At 41.3% G+C, this 16,938-nt stretch overlaps 1 protein-coding gene across 6 annotated transcripts in view; it reads right to left on the bottom strand.

The window, feature by feature from the left end:
• The window catches only part of NUP93 (nucleoporin 93), an 81,877-nt gene that overhangs the window by 17,202 nt on the left and 47,737 nt on the right, over nt 1-16,938 (bottom strand). For all 6 annotated transcript variants that reach the window (XM_027781045.2, XM_027781046.2, XM_027781047.2 and 3 more), the window contains 6 exons: nt 15,371-15,433; nt 12,904-13,032; nt 6,076-6,150; nt 4,080-4,169; nt 2,571-2,710; nt 205-337 (listed from right to left, as the gene is read on the bottom strand). In XM_027781045.2, coding sequence (XP_027636846.1) covers nt 205-337; nt 2,571-2,710; nt 4,080-4,169; nt 6,076-6,150; nt 12,904-13,032; nt 15,371-15,433 — 630 coding nt within the window. The remainder of the gene's footprint in view (nt 1-204; nt 338-2,570; nt 2,711-4,079; nt 4,170-6,075; nt 6,151-12,903; nt 13,033-15,370; nt 15,434-16,938) is intronic.

Below are 16,938 nucleotides of genomic sequence, written 5' to 3'. Positions count from 1 at the left end.
ATGACTAGCTCTGAACTCAAAGCAATTTTGTCTACTATGTTCCATTTTCCTAATGAAAAATTCTAAAGAAGGGATAAGAGCCTGCTGCCCTAAAAGCAGCTTAAATAACGGACAAACCACTGGAGGCTGCACTAGTTTCCTGGCTGTGCTACAAACAGGTTTGTGTTACTGTTTTAGCTCAGTCACTTAAAGCGATGGACATACCTGGAGACCAGGGACAGGCGCAGGGAGTTTGATGTTCAAGAAGCTGCGGACTAGTTGGTAGGTCCCTGGGACTCCCCCCAGCTGAGCCTGGTGCAAGTTTCCGAAGACGGTCACAAAAGTGTAATTTTTGTAACTAAGAAACAACACAAGCAAAACAAATGTGAACAGACTGAAATATACTTGCTACAAAAACATCCACTGCCTTTCAGATCCAACAGAATTAGCAATTTAAAGCAAATTACCTTGATGTTCAAACATTATCATTACAACAAAACAAGGCAAAAATTTCTGTGATTAAGGAAAATCCTTGTATTCAGCAGTCTCAAGAGAATCCATGTTTGGAGCCTGCGGTGGACTGCTCCAGGTTCAACTCTCTATTATGAGGTTCCTCTCATTAGATTCTCCTAGTACTGCTAAACTCAATTACACAACTGGCTAAAAGCCTTTCCATCCTAATGCTTTAGGTCTCAATCCTGACACAGAAGCACAGTTAAACACCACGGATGCGTTTCTCTCTCCCCTCTGCCCTACAGACAAATACAAACCTTACGGCTGTGGACTCACCAGAAAGAACTCACAGAGAAAAAGAGAATTTAGAGGAAAATAACTGGTAAAGGCAGCTTTGAGAAAGGCTTCTAAAGTAACCCATCAAAGCCTCTAATCAAGGCAGATCAATTTAACAAGTATTCATGTTTAGAAGCAGGAGTCTTCAAAGTCTGTACACTGAAGGAATACTTATAAGCAGTAGCAATAAATTACATCAAGTTCTTTTTTCCTCTACAGCACACGATAGACTTGTGCCAGACTATAAAACTGAAAGGTTGTACTAAACATAGACAAATATCACTGTATCTCAATAACTAACATTATGGCTAAGTTAAGCACACGCTCCGCAGGGCTTAAGATCACAGTTGCTCAAAAGCAACTAACGCAAGAACAGCTGGGAGCAGCATTACACCTCCTCCTCGTATGGTGAGGGGCTGATGGGACATGGAAACATCCCAGTATTAGCCAATTCCTGCTAGAAAAGAAAAGCTTCAAAGCAAGACACAGGGTTTTGGTTATGGTTGGCTGGCTTTTTTAAATCATATATAATTCATATTATATATATACGTATATATATTAAAATATATATAACATATGTATATATTTTTATATATAAATGTATATATAATATATAAATAAATAAAGTCCGAAGGGCCCAATTTCCACAGTTGTGAGGGTTGCAGGGGAACTATACGTAACTAATTCCTAATTTCAGTTAGCAACTAATGGCACTGTGAAAAAAAAAAAAATCTAGCAAGTTGGATATTTGGCAAATTGGGTTGAGAGTCACCGGCTCATCACACACTGCTGAGACCGAAGAACTTGAAACAGAAGATCCTTCCGATGTGTCAGTTCATCTGCACACAGGCAGGTAGGCCGCCACCACCCCCGGGGTGACAACCAGGGCCAACGAAGTGTGGCAACCCACTGCTGGGGGCCAAGAAGAGGCTGTGCCAGGAGGCCAAAACTTCCCTTCCCAACACGTTGTATCAGCGCGCAGCACCTGCCGTGCTCAGATGCCAGATCTGTATCTGTAACAAACGCCCACGCACTACACTGCGGCTATTGTTTGCTCTCCGCTGCTGAACCAGCCTGCTGGCATTTCATCGGCAGCTCCTGGATAAGGGACACTGCCATACCCACATGTGCAGGGAATAGGTGATACAGCCATCCGGGGGATTCAGCCCTGGGCTGCTCCATACCCTGCAATTCTCCAAACATTTTCTTAGTCAAGGAGCTTGGACCTCTGCGATACTTGCCGATACAGACAGTAAAGCACTTTCCAGAGTCTCAAAATTATTGCTAGATGTCTCAGCTTCAGCCTCTTCACAGTTTACAAAAACATTCCAGTGTAAAATGGCATGATCAGACCCTGACTCACTGCACCAGATTTGTCCCCAGCGCTGTCCTCACGTCCTCCCAGCACTAGCTGGTGACAGCTATCAGCAAGGGACTGTACAGAAAAGGGGAATTTTTTTGTAGAGGAGAAGCAGATCTCTTCCCACAAGTAAAAAAATCTTCCCATATCAGTATGACAGATATAGATTATTAAAGAGCAACATAGAAGAAAAGGTCTTTGCATCTTCTAAACAACCTCCCCATGGATTCAAGGTCTTTTTCACTAGAAGAGCTTTTAATCAAAACAGTTTTATACTCAAGTGGCTGCTAAGCCCTACACAACAGAAGAGACATGCAACAGACACTTCTGCAGAGCAGCACAAGGCAGCCAACTTGTTAATATTTTTGTGTGCATTACAAAGTCATTCCAGCCCGCTGTTAGGAAATCTATTAAACTGCACTACCCAGAGCATTCACCTTACCTTTGTTCTAGGTAGCGCAGAGCCTGCCGCACGAACTCCATACACACCTCCGTGCTGGTCCGGACTTTCAAGGCATCACTAGCAGGAACCAGGGTAACATCAGTCATTTGTTTCACCATGGCCCACATCTCAGAGATGTTCTATAAACAAGCCATTCCAGGCAACAGTGATTAGTACAGAGATGAACCAGCAACGCTGTTTTGAGCTACGTGGTGGTTTTGATGCTTAAGGAAAGGATAAAAACTCAAGAGTGATGTCAGTTTAGATTTCCAGTGGAGACACTGGGCACAGTCATGAAAGTAAGCCACTTCTATCCTGCAGAATTCAAATCTCCCAGGCTTCTCTTTATAATTCTTGTGCAAGAAGATGGTTATAAATACCATACCTGCAATTGTCACCCAAGATTGACAGTGATTTCCAAAACTAGCCTGGGTACCTGGTGCTCAGCCTCCTTGCCCATTTCCAGTTCGCACTTCCCACTCAAATACCACAACAATGTCAGCTTTCCATATAAGCAACTGCTCTGGCTGCCGCTGGAAAGCTGTGCAATCAGCTGTGGTAAGAAATATCTAAAGGACACTGATCACTTGGACAAAGCTCATTTACGAAAAAAAGGTTGAAAACCATCCAAGTCTGCCTCATTCACAAGGACAAGATCGTATCATTGTCTACAGGACTAGGGTATCCCTGCTGAAACAGCAAAATACTGAGAAGTAACAGCACTGTTAGCTTCAGCAGGGCAGGTGTTTGATCTTGGTGCTTCAAAGCAGCAAGAACATTGAAACTCACTGCGCTGTCCCTAGCAAAATGAACAGAGCTGCTCAAAGCAAAGATACACATCTATAATTCAGATCTGACTGAAGCATTTGCCCCTCAGCTTCTGAACACCTTTTTGCTCTCCCCATTTGCAACATTTTTTTCATGATGACTTGACCCTCCTGCAGTATACTCCTCCAGGCATTTCTCAAAGGTGGGAATTTTGTGCATTTGTTTTTTGGGGGGCGGATGGATCAAGACAATGCAATTGAAGGAGTGGGAAAAAAAAGAAAAGCAGGCAGCTCGTTGGTTTAAAGTCAATCCTAGGGGCTTTACGTTTTGCTATGGGAGCCTACTTAGCTCTAGCTGGGTATGATTGAAGATCCTTCACCTACATCTAAATACTTTCAAAGGATAATAAGAGACCACATTTTGAAAACCAAACACAACAGAATCCATATAAAATAAACAGGGTTTTTTTTCCCTCAACAGCTCATCACTCACAATGGCACACTGCGGTGAAATCAGGTTCTTTTCTTCCTTACTGCGTTAAGGAATTTTCACCATGACCAAGTTCATCACAGGTGGGCCCTGCTGTACTAGAGAAGATTCCAGTACTGGCTCTATGTTTTCTGTAGAGCCATGCAATTTTTTTTTGGCAATATCAGTATTTTTCCACCAATGTCAGCAGGCTGTTAATCACAGCTGAAAACAGATTAAATACATTTCCTTATGTTAACTCACTGGCTGTACCTTATCATCCAGTTCTGCAACAGCAGTGCAAAGGTCCACCAGGTTAGGCTGCAGATGTCCGTTCACTATCTTCTCATTATAAATATAAATCTGAAACATATTGAAAGTAAGCAAGTTTAACAATACGTATTACCTCCCCTCCCCAGACACTGCAGCAAAATCTGAACCAGGCTTCAAAAACAGTGTCCCCAGCAAGTCCCTTCTGCTTCCCTCCCACATGAGCCACTACTAATCCAACTCAGGAGGAACGGGCATCAGCACCCACCGGCTCCCACCACACACCAAAGCCCCAGGCCTGCCTGAAAGGTGGGCAGCAATCCAGCTGTCCAGGGGTTCTGCATGGCAAAGCACCACACTAAACACCCTGTTTAGACTAACTGCAGCTAATTGTTGGAGGACAAAGATTCAGAAGAGACCTGACAACCGGATGGCTGTGATAGTGCCCTGCACAGCAACCTCCTACCTGCTGACATGAAAGAAACAGCATTTTGCTCATTTGTGGCAGTATTCAGAGACATCTGACACAGGGAAATGAGAACAGAAACCTGACCCTTCAAAACATGCCCTTAAACATATATACACATGCACCCATCTGATTTGATTTAAATCTTGGTCTTAATTTAGCTGCTTCTACTATTGTTTATTCTACTCACAGCCCAAAGATCTTCCAGCTACATCTGAAAATCACCACCCTCAATGCTAGAAAGGCAATGCCATTATCCTTTCAGTCCCTTTCGCATGCATTACTTCTTCAACATGCCCAGCATGCAAACAAGATGCAGAGCTCAGGATTGCAACCAGAATCTAGCATCAGTGAAAACACATATATGTACGCACTGTGTTTCTGTGAAACAGTCTGAACTGTCCATGAAGAATAATTAATCATTTCAGTGTAATTAAAACATGTTTTGTGGCTGCTGATAAACTGAAACAGCACGGACTGCCTGATCTCCAGGAGTGCAGCTACCCCTGTGAACTAGTACTGCTACAGATGCTAGGCTTCCCATACCCACAAAACATCAAGGAATAATGTCAATAGCCTCAAAGTACAGACATAATTATGCTGTAAGGGAGACCCTTAATGCAGGTATGTTACAGTAGATATGAAACAAATTAATGTACTATTAACAACCACTAAACGACATTTAGTGCTTTACCAGCACAGTTATGCATCTTATTTTGTGATTCATTTCTTCACAGTTACCATAACTGAACACAGAGATAGAAAAATAGATGCACAAGCTGCTATCTGGCTCAGTAAAGACCGAGCCAATGCACACAACAACAGTAATTGTGTGCAAATTAGGCAACGCTTTGTCTATGTCGTTTCACACGTTTTTGAAAAAAATCAAGCCCTTCTTTTTCATTTTGTTTCCAACAGTGCTGGTAAACAGATCATCTCAAATAACAAAAGTAACAAATTGGTTATGTAAAGGTTTATCAGTTTTCCCTGAAAATTTTCAGAGGAAGTCTAATGCTACCAGACACGTTAATTCATCGCTGATGCACTAAAGCCTCTCATAAGCGATGCCATTAAAATGGGATGTAATTTGACAAACATCAGGATTAAGACTTCAGCCTGGTTTTTTTCCTACACGCACACATCAAAAAAGCCATCTCCCACATGTGAGAATAAAGGGAATAGAAAGTCTTAATTTGCGTACAAACATGCATTGACACCAATTAAAAAAAACCACTTTTTAAAGGTTAAAAGAATTTCAGTTTACTATACAAGCATAAATGATTACTACAGTCATATATGGTGTTCAGGATCTCCTTTTGACAAAAGCATCCTGCAGCAGACAAATGAGTTAGAGTTCTAGAAAGTCAGGCTAAATTTCTATGTTTTCCAATTGCATTTTAACTCCAGGCAGCTATTTTCATGTTCTGCCTACCATGTCTTCTTACATGTGCTATGCTCACAGATCTTTATTTTCCCCATCCCCCTGTCTCTGTACAACACAATGTTTAACGATGTTTCTCCATTTCCACTCACCTGACGAGCATACGCCATCTCCACGCTGTCCAAAGAGCTGCGACCTGGAGGACCCAACTCCCCAACGTAGCTAGGCTGTTTAATGAGAAGCATATTATAAGAAAAAGCAGCAAAACCATACTCCTGACAAAAACAAGAAGAGAGTTTTGATCTACAGAGTAAAATGCACAGTCTCGCTGCAATACCTCATTATCTGCCCAATATGGCTTAAACCTTCTAACGTGACAGAAATCCTCCTTATTCAGTACACAAACCAGCCATTGGCTCTCTAGAATTAGGACATCAGTGTTTCTCCACAGCATCTTATAATTTTAATTCTTTCCTTTTGTTTCTTGAAAGGTTGCTTATTATCACATTAGTGTCTTGCTACAAAGCATCTAGTCTGAACCTCCAACACAGCAAGGAGACAGAAGCAATAGACCAGCTCAAGTGGACCCAGTCTAGCAAATCTGACACTCCAATTTTGTCCCAGTACCTTACCACAGACACAAAATGGGACTCCAGCATTCTGTTATGGGCCAAAAAGCGCCCCACTGCTGGTCTGCTGCAGGAGGAAGAAAGATGCCATTGATACTCTGACTTGGAAGAAAAAAAAAAAAAAAAAAATATCTTTCTACCCACAGAGACTACGCCAGCATTGAGATCTCCCCAGTGTAGAGCAGAGAGGGACAGGTGATTGATTCATGGCATGGAAAATTCACACTTCTCTAAAACTTAAAATATAACATGCTTTATAAAACTTAAAATATAGCACAGAGCTATTCCTGTAAGCGTTCACTACAAATCACAGCTATGTTTTCAGCATAGCCACCACTGGACACAGACGCTCACCACTCCAGAGGAAAGAATACTCCCAATTAAGTATGTAATACTCTGATGTTTCCTGCTTCCTAAAAATGTAATTCTTCATTTCAGCATTGAAAGTTCTGGGTTTGAAAAATAAAGTGCAGTTATTTTAAAAACAGATCCCTTTGAAGTAAGCAGTTCTTTAAAATCAGCTTCTTCATAAGCGGTGCTACAGCCAATAGTGTTCTGAAGATAAAAGCAAGACAAGCTCAGTATAGAAACATGGTATTTATTATGAAGCCAGCTGACATAGCTGGGGCAAGCAGAGAGGAACAGACAAGCTTTCAGAAAAGCAAGCATGTTTTCAGGTCTGAAAATGAAACAACAGCCTTTGAATTTCAGACTTTGAACCCAAAAGCTCATTTGACTGTCCCAGGTGTAGCTGGTCTGATAAGATGATGTCACTTCTCCACACAAACCCTGCCCAGCTAACTTCAGGTGTCTGGCTCAGGTGCAGTAACGAGGATCTGAGATTGTTTATTTCCACCAGGAGAGAGGAAGCAAAGCACTAAGCGAAATACTGAAAGCAGCTGAGCAAACAGTGAGAAGAGGTTTGTTACCATGTAACCGAAGGCCATCCATATTCCTCTAAACTAGAAACAGTCACTTTCTCCAAGAAAGAGCAAGTTCATCTGCAGAGTTTTAAAATTAAGCTTTTTATCATCAAAGCCTGTTACAGCTAGCAGCACATCCTCACTGGCTGTTATGTTGCACCTTAGCAATTCTGTCAGACAGCTTTACTTACATCAGTTACCCAGGAATGTCAGTACTTTACTGTGTAGATAGGATCACCTTCGAGTATTGCTTAAGGACGTGATCTAGTCTTTCCTGGAAGAGTTCAGTTAAATGTGACCAACTTGCTGCCTGTACAAAAACCACAAAGCCCAAATACAATGGAAAAAATAATTGTTTTCACTTTCAGTTTAATCAGCTTTAGAGTTCAGCCTTGCTGACACCTGTCAGGCTGCAGCACAGCAGGACCAATGTTCCTGCCATGACCTGGCTTATGTGGATTTCTGAGAAAGATCTGAGAAATGGTGTCATCATTCAGTTTGTTTCAAATGAGGATGAAATGCTGACAGGGTCTCCAAAAAAATCTCTCTTTTTTGGGAACTGTATCCCAACTTTGAAATGAAATAATACAAATATATGAACTTCCAGACATGGTGCTGATCAGTCTAGGCACTGAACAGCGTCAAGTCATTCCCAAATGCTTACAGTTCTAATTTGGTATCGGTTTAACCCAGGTTACCTTCTACTGTGTAGGACCCCCTAATACTCGTGAGCATGTGTTTTTCCAAAGACAACAGCTATCCGCTGTCTGAGTCCAGCAGTTTTGATGAGGAAAATTTTCACAATTTAAAATTTAAAGACAAATAAAGTGACACAATTGCAATGGCCAAGCAGCTGTTCCGAGTTAGTCAGGAATTTATACGTGAAGATAAGAGCACTGACCTCTACTAAGAAATTATAAGAACTTTGTGATTACTGCGTAGCATACAACAGTTATTACAGAATAAAAAAACTACTCAAGTTGTGTTTGTCCTTGATCTAGTGAAATATAAGTGAATAAGGTATCAAAGATGAACCTGGAAAATCCTTTAGAATTGCTGGAATTAGTTTATCACTGCATGAATTTCTCAGTAATAGTGCTATTTAAATTATGTCCAACCTGATTATAAACTCAGGTAGATGCATTTAGACCTTAGGTGGTATAAAAATGCCTCACAAAAAAACCCCAAAAGAAATCCAGCTTTTTCTTTTTGCAACTGAACTTACACTAAAAATATTCTTCACAGTCACTCTTAATGGATACTGATATTCAGAAGCATTTGCATTCTTCTTTCAGTGCCAAATCATCTGACACAAATTCCTTTAAACCCACCTAAAAACCGACAGATTCTTTGTTCTAAAGAACAAAGAAGCTGTTAAAGCAGGTTTCCTGGGAAACAGACATGATGGAAGAAATAGCGCTTTGCAGCCTTCCCCTATGCTGTGCCAGATAAATTGCAGAGTTATTTAAAGTAACACTAAATTATGGACGTTGTCATTAATTACTGATGAGGTTTCATCTTCTAAAGCAAGTGAAGAAGGGTACATTTTGACTTTGTGTCACTTTTCAACCAGTGCCCAAATACCAGAAACATAAGGACTGAGGCTTTGTTTTGTGAATCTGGTTCCTTTTTCTCCTGCTGCTGCTTTGCAGCACTAAAAAGCATCCACGTGGCTGCCACTCCAGAGAGAGGTGTGTGACTGATGAGTTAAAACCCACAGGTAAGGATCTGAATTCAAACGTGCACGCCAGAAACCAAGTAGTAACTGCTCAGGGGGTTACGTTTTCCTTTTCTATCTCCAATTTTAAATTTTACCCCAACCATCATGCTTTGAGGATCACTTATTAACAATCTGCCACAGCTGAGAAACGCCACATAGAAATTAAATCCTTTAAATGCCCACTACTGACTTGGCACTTCAGCAAAGGAAAAACTTCAGGAACTCCAGGATTTGTCTTGCTTTTCTTATGTTTTTCTTTCCTATGCCAAGAACCATGGAAGCAAGCTTATCCCCTATTTTCTCCATCTCATACTTGCATTTCATCTTTGAATTATTCAACTTAAAAAAAAAGCGCTAGTTCACTGAACAATCTCATGGCTGTGCTAAAAGGCAATTTCAAAAGGAAAACCAAAGCAGTGAGTCAGCATGGGGAAGGCCATTTCCACTCTTCACCCTGAACAGCAGAAATGGAGAGTTGTGCAGGCAATCCTTCTGTAGCTACGAGCTAAGGGGGGAGAGGGATTTGAGGGTGGGGGAGGATATCCTTTGGTGGCTAGTCAGAACTTACCAAGTTTTCAAGCAAGGCAAACGTTATGAAAGAGATGTTGAGAACAGCAGCTAGGTGCATATGAGAAGAATCGTGTTTCAGGTCAGGTTCTTAAGCTTAACTGGAGCAGCGAAAAGAAAAAGTGGGTAATGCACAAAGGACTGCAGAAGCCAAGTGCACACACACATCTATCTTTCTGCATCTCTAATCTCATACTGCTTAAACGGCTTATGCTGTTTTTATCAACCACATTTGCTTCTCTCCCTGCCCTGAATTTAAGTCTTTCCAAAACATTCTTCAGAACTGTAATATTCATTCTGAATATTATCCATTCGTGAAAGCTGCAGCTATACTGCACTGCCGTCACATGTTTATCTTTTAAATTCATTTAGCTTAACGATGCTGCTTTCCAAAGGAGTCCTCCTTCATTTGTACTCAGCCAAGCATTCAGCCTCTCTTGCACACCAAACTGCGTGCATATAAAGATGCATTATTCATCACCCTCATATGCATATGCGCATTCCTCAGCAGAAGTCTGGGCAGACATTTTGTCAGCACTCCAAATGGCTTGGCCAGTAGATGCAGTGAATAACTAGGCAAGAGACCGAGCTGGAGAAACACCATCAAAACACACTGCGGTGCAGCGGGGGAGCAGAAAGCATCTTGCAGTCCTTGCGATTTAAGGGATATGAAGACATGATACAGTGGGGCAGAACCGAAACAGAGAGCAACACTGTCTCTGTCACTGCAGGAGCAGGTTGCTTGACAGCAGGAGTTGAAGAAGTTGGGGCGGGAGTGGAAGAAAGAAAAACCTGGAGTAACAGGACAAAAGAAATGCCTCAGCACCTAGTGGAACAAGACTCGGAACAAACACTTTGATAGCGTAGGTGTTCGATACTTTCAAAACAAAACTCAGGTTTTCCTCCAAGAAGCATCTTTTTATTAGCTCTGTTTTTCCCTTACAGGAAGAAGGCCAGGCTGGAGGACAAGGGGGAGCAGAAAACCCTAATGGCACGTCCTGCGCTAGGTTCTTTGAATCATGAGCTTTGCCTGTTAATTGGTCTTATTTCCATGAATAATGTGTTGGTATTTCACTCTGCCCAAATTAGCTTGCCCAAAGCTTGAGAATTGGCTCGCAGGCAGACCAGCCCCCTGCTGTGTTTGGATCTGTGCCTTTTCAGTTGATTCTCCATCTCCAGAGGATATCAATTAAACCTCTACTATATTCTACAGGCTGTGTCTGTTTGTGTCAAACACACAAAAAACTTATTTGACTGGAACAAGGCTTTAGAAGAACAACCTGCTGTGGGGAGGTTAGATAACAGGCTTTTAACACAGTAGATGCACTTCAAACCTCTCAGACCTCAAGACCTTTGACTTCTCGAGGCTAAGACTAGAATATATCAAGGATTTTAAATGCTCTTGAAATGACATACTGATACTACAAGTGCTTTGAAACGGAGAGTGGAGCATTACTGAGCAATAGTGTATACTGAGTCTTTAAACTCATTCATGAAATACATTAGAGGGGTTCCCTCCCCCTTCCCCTGCTCCCTCCCACCAATTTGATGCTTGGCATCTCTAGTGCCATGGACCAGGGGTAGGGTCCATTTGACACTGTAACACCAGAAAAGGGGATTTACCTTTCCAGAGTAGGTTATTAAATTGCTTTTCCTAGCAGTTAATATCCACAGTTCAAAAGGAAAACCCCATACCAGTAACTCACACACAAATCAATGATGTTACAAGCTATCAGAATAGCTGCCAAGTCTTCAGACTCACATCCTAAAATAACAGGATAGCTGTTCCTAGTTTTAAATGAACTCAGCCTGCATTATTTAGTATTTCTAATACTGGAAAGCTGGACAACCTTCTGAGAAGTCACAGTAAAGTATCAGTAAAATACTTTCTGGGGAAGACAGCTTCTATAAAAATATGTATGCTAACTGGGATTAACCTATATTTAAAAGAACAGTAATCGGAAAGGGACCTTTCATTAACAACTTTAATTATTTCCAAATCCCTATACAGGTCATACCCCATTAACACCAAGGGCTTTTTTTATTTTAATGTACTTCACAGCTCTATAAGTCATGCCAATGAACAAGAATATTTTTTTTTTTTTTTTAAAGGGAGGGGTGAGGAACATGGCTATAAAAAACTGGGCCTGTTTTCTGGCCTGAAAGCACAGCAGCTTGTATTCCCCCACCCCTATCACCTCTCCTCTCAAGGTTACAGTCTTCATGGAGCATTGCGGAGGGGCTGTGATAGGGGTTTGTGCTTCAGGGATCTCAGCTGAGGTCTGATGCCTCTAACTCAGAGGGGTGGAGTTCCCACAACTCTGCACCTAACTGTGCTTTACTCAGGTAACTGTAGCATTGTCTGTAAGAGAACAAACTGTCAAATTTTAAGTTGTAAGAGAAGATAAGGAATGTTTTACGTTGCTCATCAATACCTTCACATGTTAAACACAGGGTCAGTCTTGTCCAAAGGATTTGGTCACTACTGGATTAACTTTGAATTGCTGAACACTAGAGGTCTTAGCAGCACAAAATTTTAACCTGCACTGCATGAGACAGCAAGGTAAAAAGGAAAGCATCATCTTTTATTTTTTTTTATTTTTTATTTTTATTTTTTTTTTAAGAGTACTGATCTGGTTTTGCCAAGAAACCTGACTTCCATCAGCCTCCTAAGAAAAGCCATAAATCGTGGCTAGCACACAGCGATCAGGGAAAGAGCTGCCTTAAGACCCATGAATGAGCAGAGTTGCACCTGAGAAACTGTCTGGTCTCCTCAGTATTGCAAAGATTTCCTGAAAGTGAAGTTCACCCCAATGTGTCTTCTGTCCCCTGGATAGATTAACCTAATATGTGTTAATGTGACTAAGTTCCCAGCTTGCACATATGTTGCTTAAAACATAGCTTCAGCAACAGGGGCTCCATTGCCTGTACCCATCAGTCAATAAAAACAATCATCAAGGTTTGATATTTTGCTAGACAGCATGCTGCTACTCACAGCCATTCTGGAATTAAATAGAGATTTGGCATTTCTCATTTCCATAGTTGAAGCCATAGAATAATGCAGAGGTGGTTTCAGCAGTGCTGAAGTGCCAGTAGCATACATGCCGTGTGTGAGCACAGTGTTTAGAAAGACAGAGATACCTCATTTTCCTGGGTGAAATCAAGAGCATCTTCCCCTGAGGCAAGCAGAGTATGAAGAATCCTTTGTTTCACCTGTTCCCATTCAACCAGCATCGATTCTCGGTGATACTCCTCAGCCATAGCAAAAGTCTGTTGGTGAAGAACAACAAAGAGCTAAGGAACATACAGAAACACCAAACAGCCTAGCTCTGCTATTAATAGACCAGCTTAAAAATGAAACAGAAAATAGCAACTAGATGAAGCAACCAGGTCAGCCCTCAAGAGCTAATGATGTGCTGCATATTATTTTAACAGGCTTCCTGTTCAGGTACGAGGGGATTCAGAAAGCAGGTGTGTGCAGAATTAAGACAACTCTCACATACTCCCAGCTGGTAAAGCAGAGAATCTGTGTCTCTTCCATGGTACTGCAATGCACACAAACTTAGCAGGCTGGAAATCGATAGGCTTCTTTCTTTAATTTGGCAGCATGCACACAATATCCAGGTCATCACTGATCCGCGCCATTTGTTGAGACTAACTTCTCTAATGGCAACTAGCTTTTCACCTCCCTGGAGGCTGTAAGGGTTTGACTTACTGCATTCTTAACAGAGCTGTGTGTTTATTGCCCGTATTTCATTTTCAGGTCTTTACCAGTATGTTTTTCTTTTAAATGGGAAATATGATAAAATAAAAATAAAAACATTAAATAAAATTAACCAGTGCCAAAGAATCAGAAACTCTCTTCAGGAACATAATCCAGGAAAGCACATAGAAAAATCATATCCCACAAAAAACCCGATCCTTTTACCTTTAAAATAGCTGATGTGCTACAGCGCCTTCAGATCCAACCAGGGAACTCATGGAAGGAAACCGCTTTTCCCCACAATATTCTTTATTTTGGCAATAGCATTAGGATAAAGAAGATGCTTCACTACTTTTCCTGTTGTTGTTGGGATGATGCTAGCTAGCAGCCTCAGGTATACCAGCAAAGGAAATAGTGTTTCTACTAATTCTAAACAGAGAATTGGCTGTACTGGATCTTCCACTTCCTTCCCCTTCCCAACCTTCTCTGCCTTTCACATAGCTTTGTGCTGCTGCAGTATACACAACAATGTCTTGGTCGGCAGAGTAAATTTTTCATCTTATTACAGCCCACTGTTAGGATATTGCTAATTAAGGGGCAAAACTTTCCCCAGTTATAAATGAATCGATAAAAGACAGTGACATTTGGCAAACAATTATGGTGCATGCCTGTAACTAGAGCATAAGATTTGTGATTCTTTGGTTTATCAGATGAATTCACTTTATACTTTCATGGTAGAATACAGGTCTTAACTTTACCTTCACTATAATCATTTCAACAGGGTTTTAAATATGCTTCAATAATTACAGTATAATTATACGTAACTAAAATAATTTAATAATGCTTAAGTACTGTTTCTCATCATTTGAAAGAAACACAGGTTCAGTTCTAAACCCGATGCCCCAAGTGTACATGGGGGGAAACAATTGTAACACAAGCACTAGGAAGCATGCAGTGACATTTCCAAGCAGCAGTTTTAAGACAAACAACAGGAAGCATTTTTCCACACTGCATAATTCAATTGTGGAAATCGTTGCCCCAGAACACGACAGATACCAAAAGCATAAATAGATTCAGAAACAGGATCAGATGAATTTCACATCACAAAACAACTTCCAGCTCAGAAAAATCTTTACAACAACTACTTGCTTGGAGGTGAAGAGACAGGAGATGAATGGGGGAAGGCTAACTCTGTATTTTTTTCTTACAGACTCTCTAAGTACTAGTCCCTTTCAAGGGAAGAAAACAGGACTTGGCAAACCCTGAGCCTAAGCCATCACTCTTACTTTCTTACTGCAGCATTTTCCATTGTACTGCTTAAAAAAACCTGGGGTTTTTTTCCTTGCACAAGAGATCTCCTTTGGACAATGTGATGCAATATGGTGTTGGGCTGTTCTACAGACACGAGAATTAAATCTTGCAGCATTCTGGCTGCACAGGCCTGAATGTGGTCACGTGTATTTCAACAACTCCTGCAACCTGCAGAAACAGCTACAATAAATACACTGGATGTCACCACTGCATGGGAAGTCAGTGTACAAGGCATCACTCAGAGCACAAAAGGAAATAAACCCTATGTCCTAGGCATTATCACCTCTAGAAAAGGCAGCATTGACACGGAGAGGATTGGAGCGAGTGTGCTGTGTCTTAAGAACAACAGCTTCTCTGTTCAAACAGATTTAACACTGTGAGCCTCCTGACCCTACAGAATACTGCAGCTGAAATACAACTGACTAGTATTTCTTCCAGAAATTCTAAGCAAGCATTTTCTAATGTCTAATTTTTCTATATTCTCAACACATTCCTCTTAAATTCCACTAGTTTATTAAATATCTAATTTATTAGTTTCCCCCTTGCCTTTTTTTTTTTTTTTAAAGGAAAAAGTGGTGCTTGCTTCTAACTTACCCTCTTCCTAGACTCTTCAATGGCTGACAGCAATGCATTATCTTTTTCATTCTTCAGGAATCCCTGCAGAAAAGGAGAAACAGAGCTTCAGTCAAAAAAAAAAAAAAAAAAAAAAAGAAAGCCAGCCTTGCACGAACATCAGATACATATTGTAGTACTCAGCTCTTTCAACTCTGGGAAGTGCTCAGAGCTCTCTCCAATCCACTCCCGAGAAGTTTAAAGGTCACTTTACTTCACCAAAGGTACAGCAAGATGCCCATACAGAGCAATGTGAAAATGAAAATACATTAATCCCCTGTTTTAATATGCATTAAATCCTAGTGAAATGTCCTGCTTCTATTCTCTTTTATCTCTGTGTCCCAGCAGCTGCTTCCTCTTGCTCTCCATTTGAGGGAGCTAGGATGAAAGCTGGTAGGAGCGATAAGCCAAGATAAGATTGTTGAAGTTGAGTGTGTTGGGGGGGGGGGGGAGAAAAAAAAAAAAGGTTTTGACTTGGCAGCTTCAGGCAGGAGTAGAGCTCTCGGAGGCCTGATAGGAACTGTGAAAAAGAGCCTTAAAAATAGTCAGTTGAGGAAGAATGAAAGTAACTAAACAGTTGGAGAGCATACAGGAAAAGTTTACCACACAGCCTCTATCCACACATACAGCTTAACTGGGTAAAATACATAGGAATTGCATTTTTAATTTCGAGTATATCAAAACTCCTATCTCAAATATGTTTTGCATTTTCACTGTTACCTCACCAAACAAACCAAACAACAAACCAACTTGATCTGTGCTCCTGGACTTCAACTTAATCATTATTCAAATCACAGAAAAGGAAAAGAACCTTTGATTCCCTCTGAAGTAATCAACTACAACATCATCAACTCTGTTAAGTGCTAGTATCTTAAAGAGTCTTTACACTTACACCACAGCTCTAGAATTAAGAGCCACCAACAAACCCAGGGAGTGGGAATTCGATGTACCACACTTCAGGCTTTTACAGTGAGGATACACAACTGCAGCTGTGTCCGACCAAACTTGTCAGGAATCAGAAGGCTTTTGTGCCCTTTGTTCCCCACACTTTCCTGCAAAAAAACGGCTCCTGCCCCAACAATCTGACAGTACTGGTATCAATCCAAACAACCTAGGTAGAGCCCAGGATCTCCAGGGGAGCAGAGATCCTGTAGCAGGAGAGAAACTTGCTGTCACAGGGATTTTGACCTTTGGGGAAAATATATTTATGGTAGCTCTTCGAAACAGTCCTGCAGGAGTCCTACACGCAACCACAGGTATCACAGATTGCTCCTTACACTGGGAGATGAGGAGGGTTTGAAATCTGCCCCAGCTGAAGAAATCTGGCAGGAGACTCTGTCGCAGAGGTGTGCTGCCTGCCTTCCGGCTGCACAGCACCAGTATGGAAAGAAAGGACACTGCACCCTTCCCTTCTGAAATATGTAGAACAAGCATTTACAGTACAGGACAGCTTGTGACCCCCTTCAGCTGGAAATAGGAACGTGACCCCTTTCTGTACACCAGATAAAGAACCAACTGCCATCTTCCCGAGACAGGCGTGCGACAGTCCC

This window comes from Falco peregrinus, chromosome 14 (assembly GCF_023634155.1).
Source record: "Falco peregrinus isolate bFalPer1 chromosome 14, bFalPer1.pri, whole genome shotgun sequence".
In the NCBI taxonomy this organism is placed as follows: Eukaryota; Metazoa; Chordata; class Aves; order Falconiformes; family Falconidae; genus Falco; species Falco peregrinus.
Note: the sequence above shows the minus strand (reverse complement) of the source record. Positions and strands in the feature narration are given on the sequence as shown.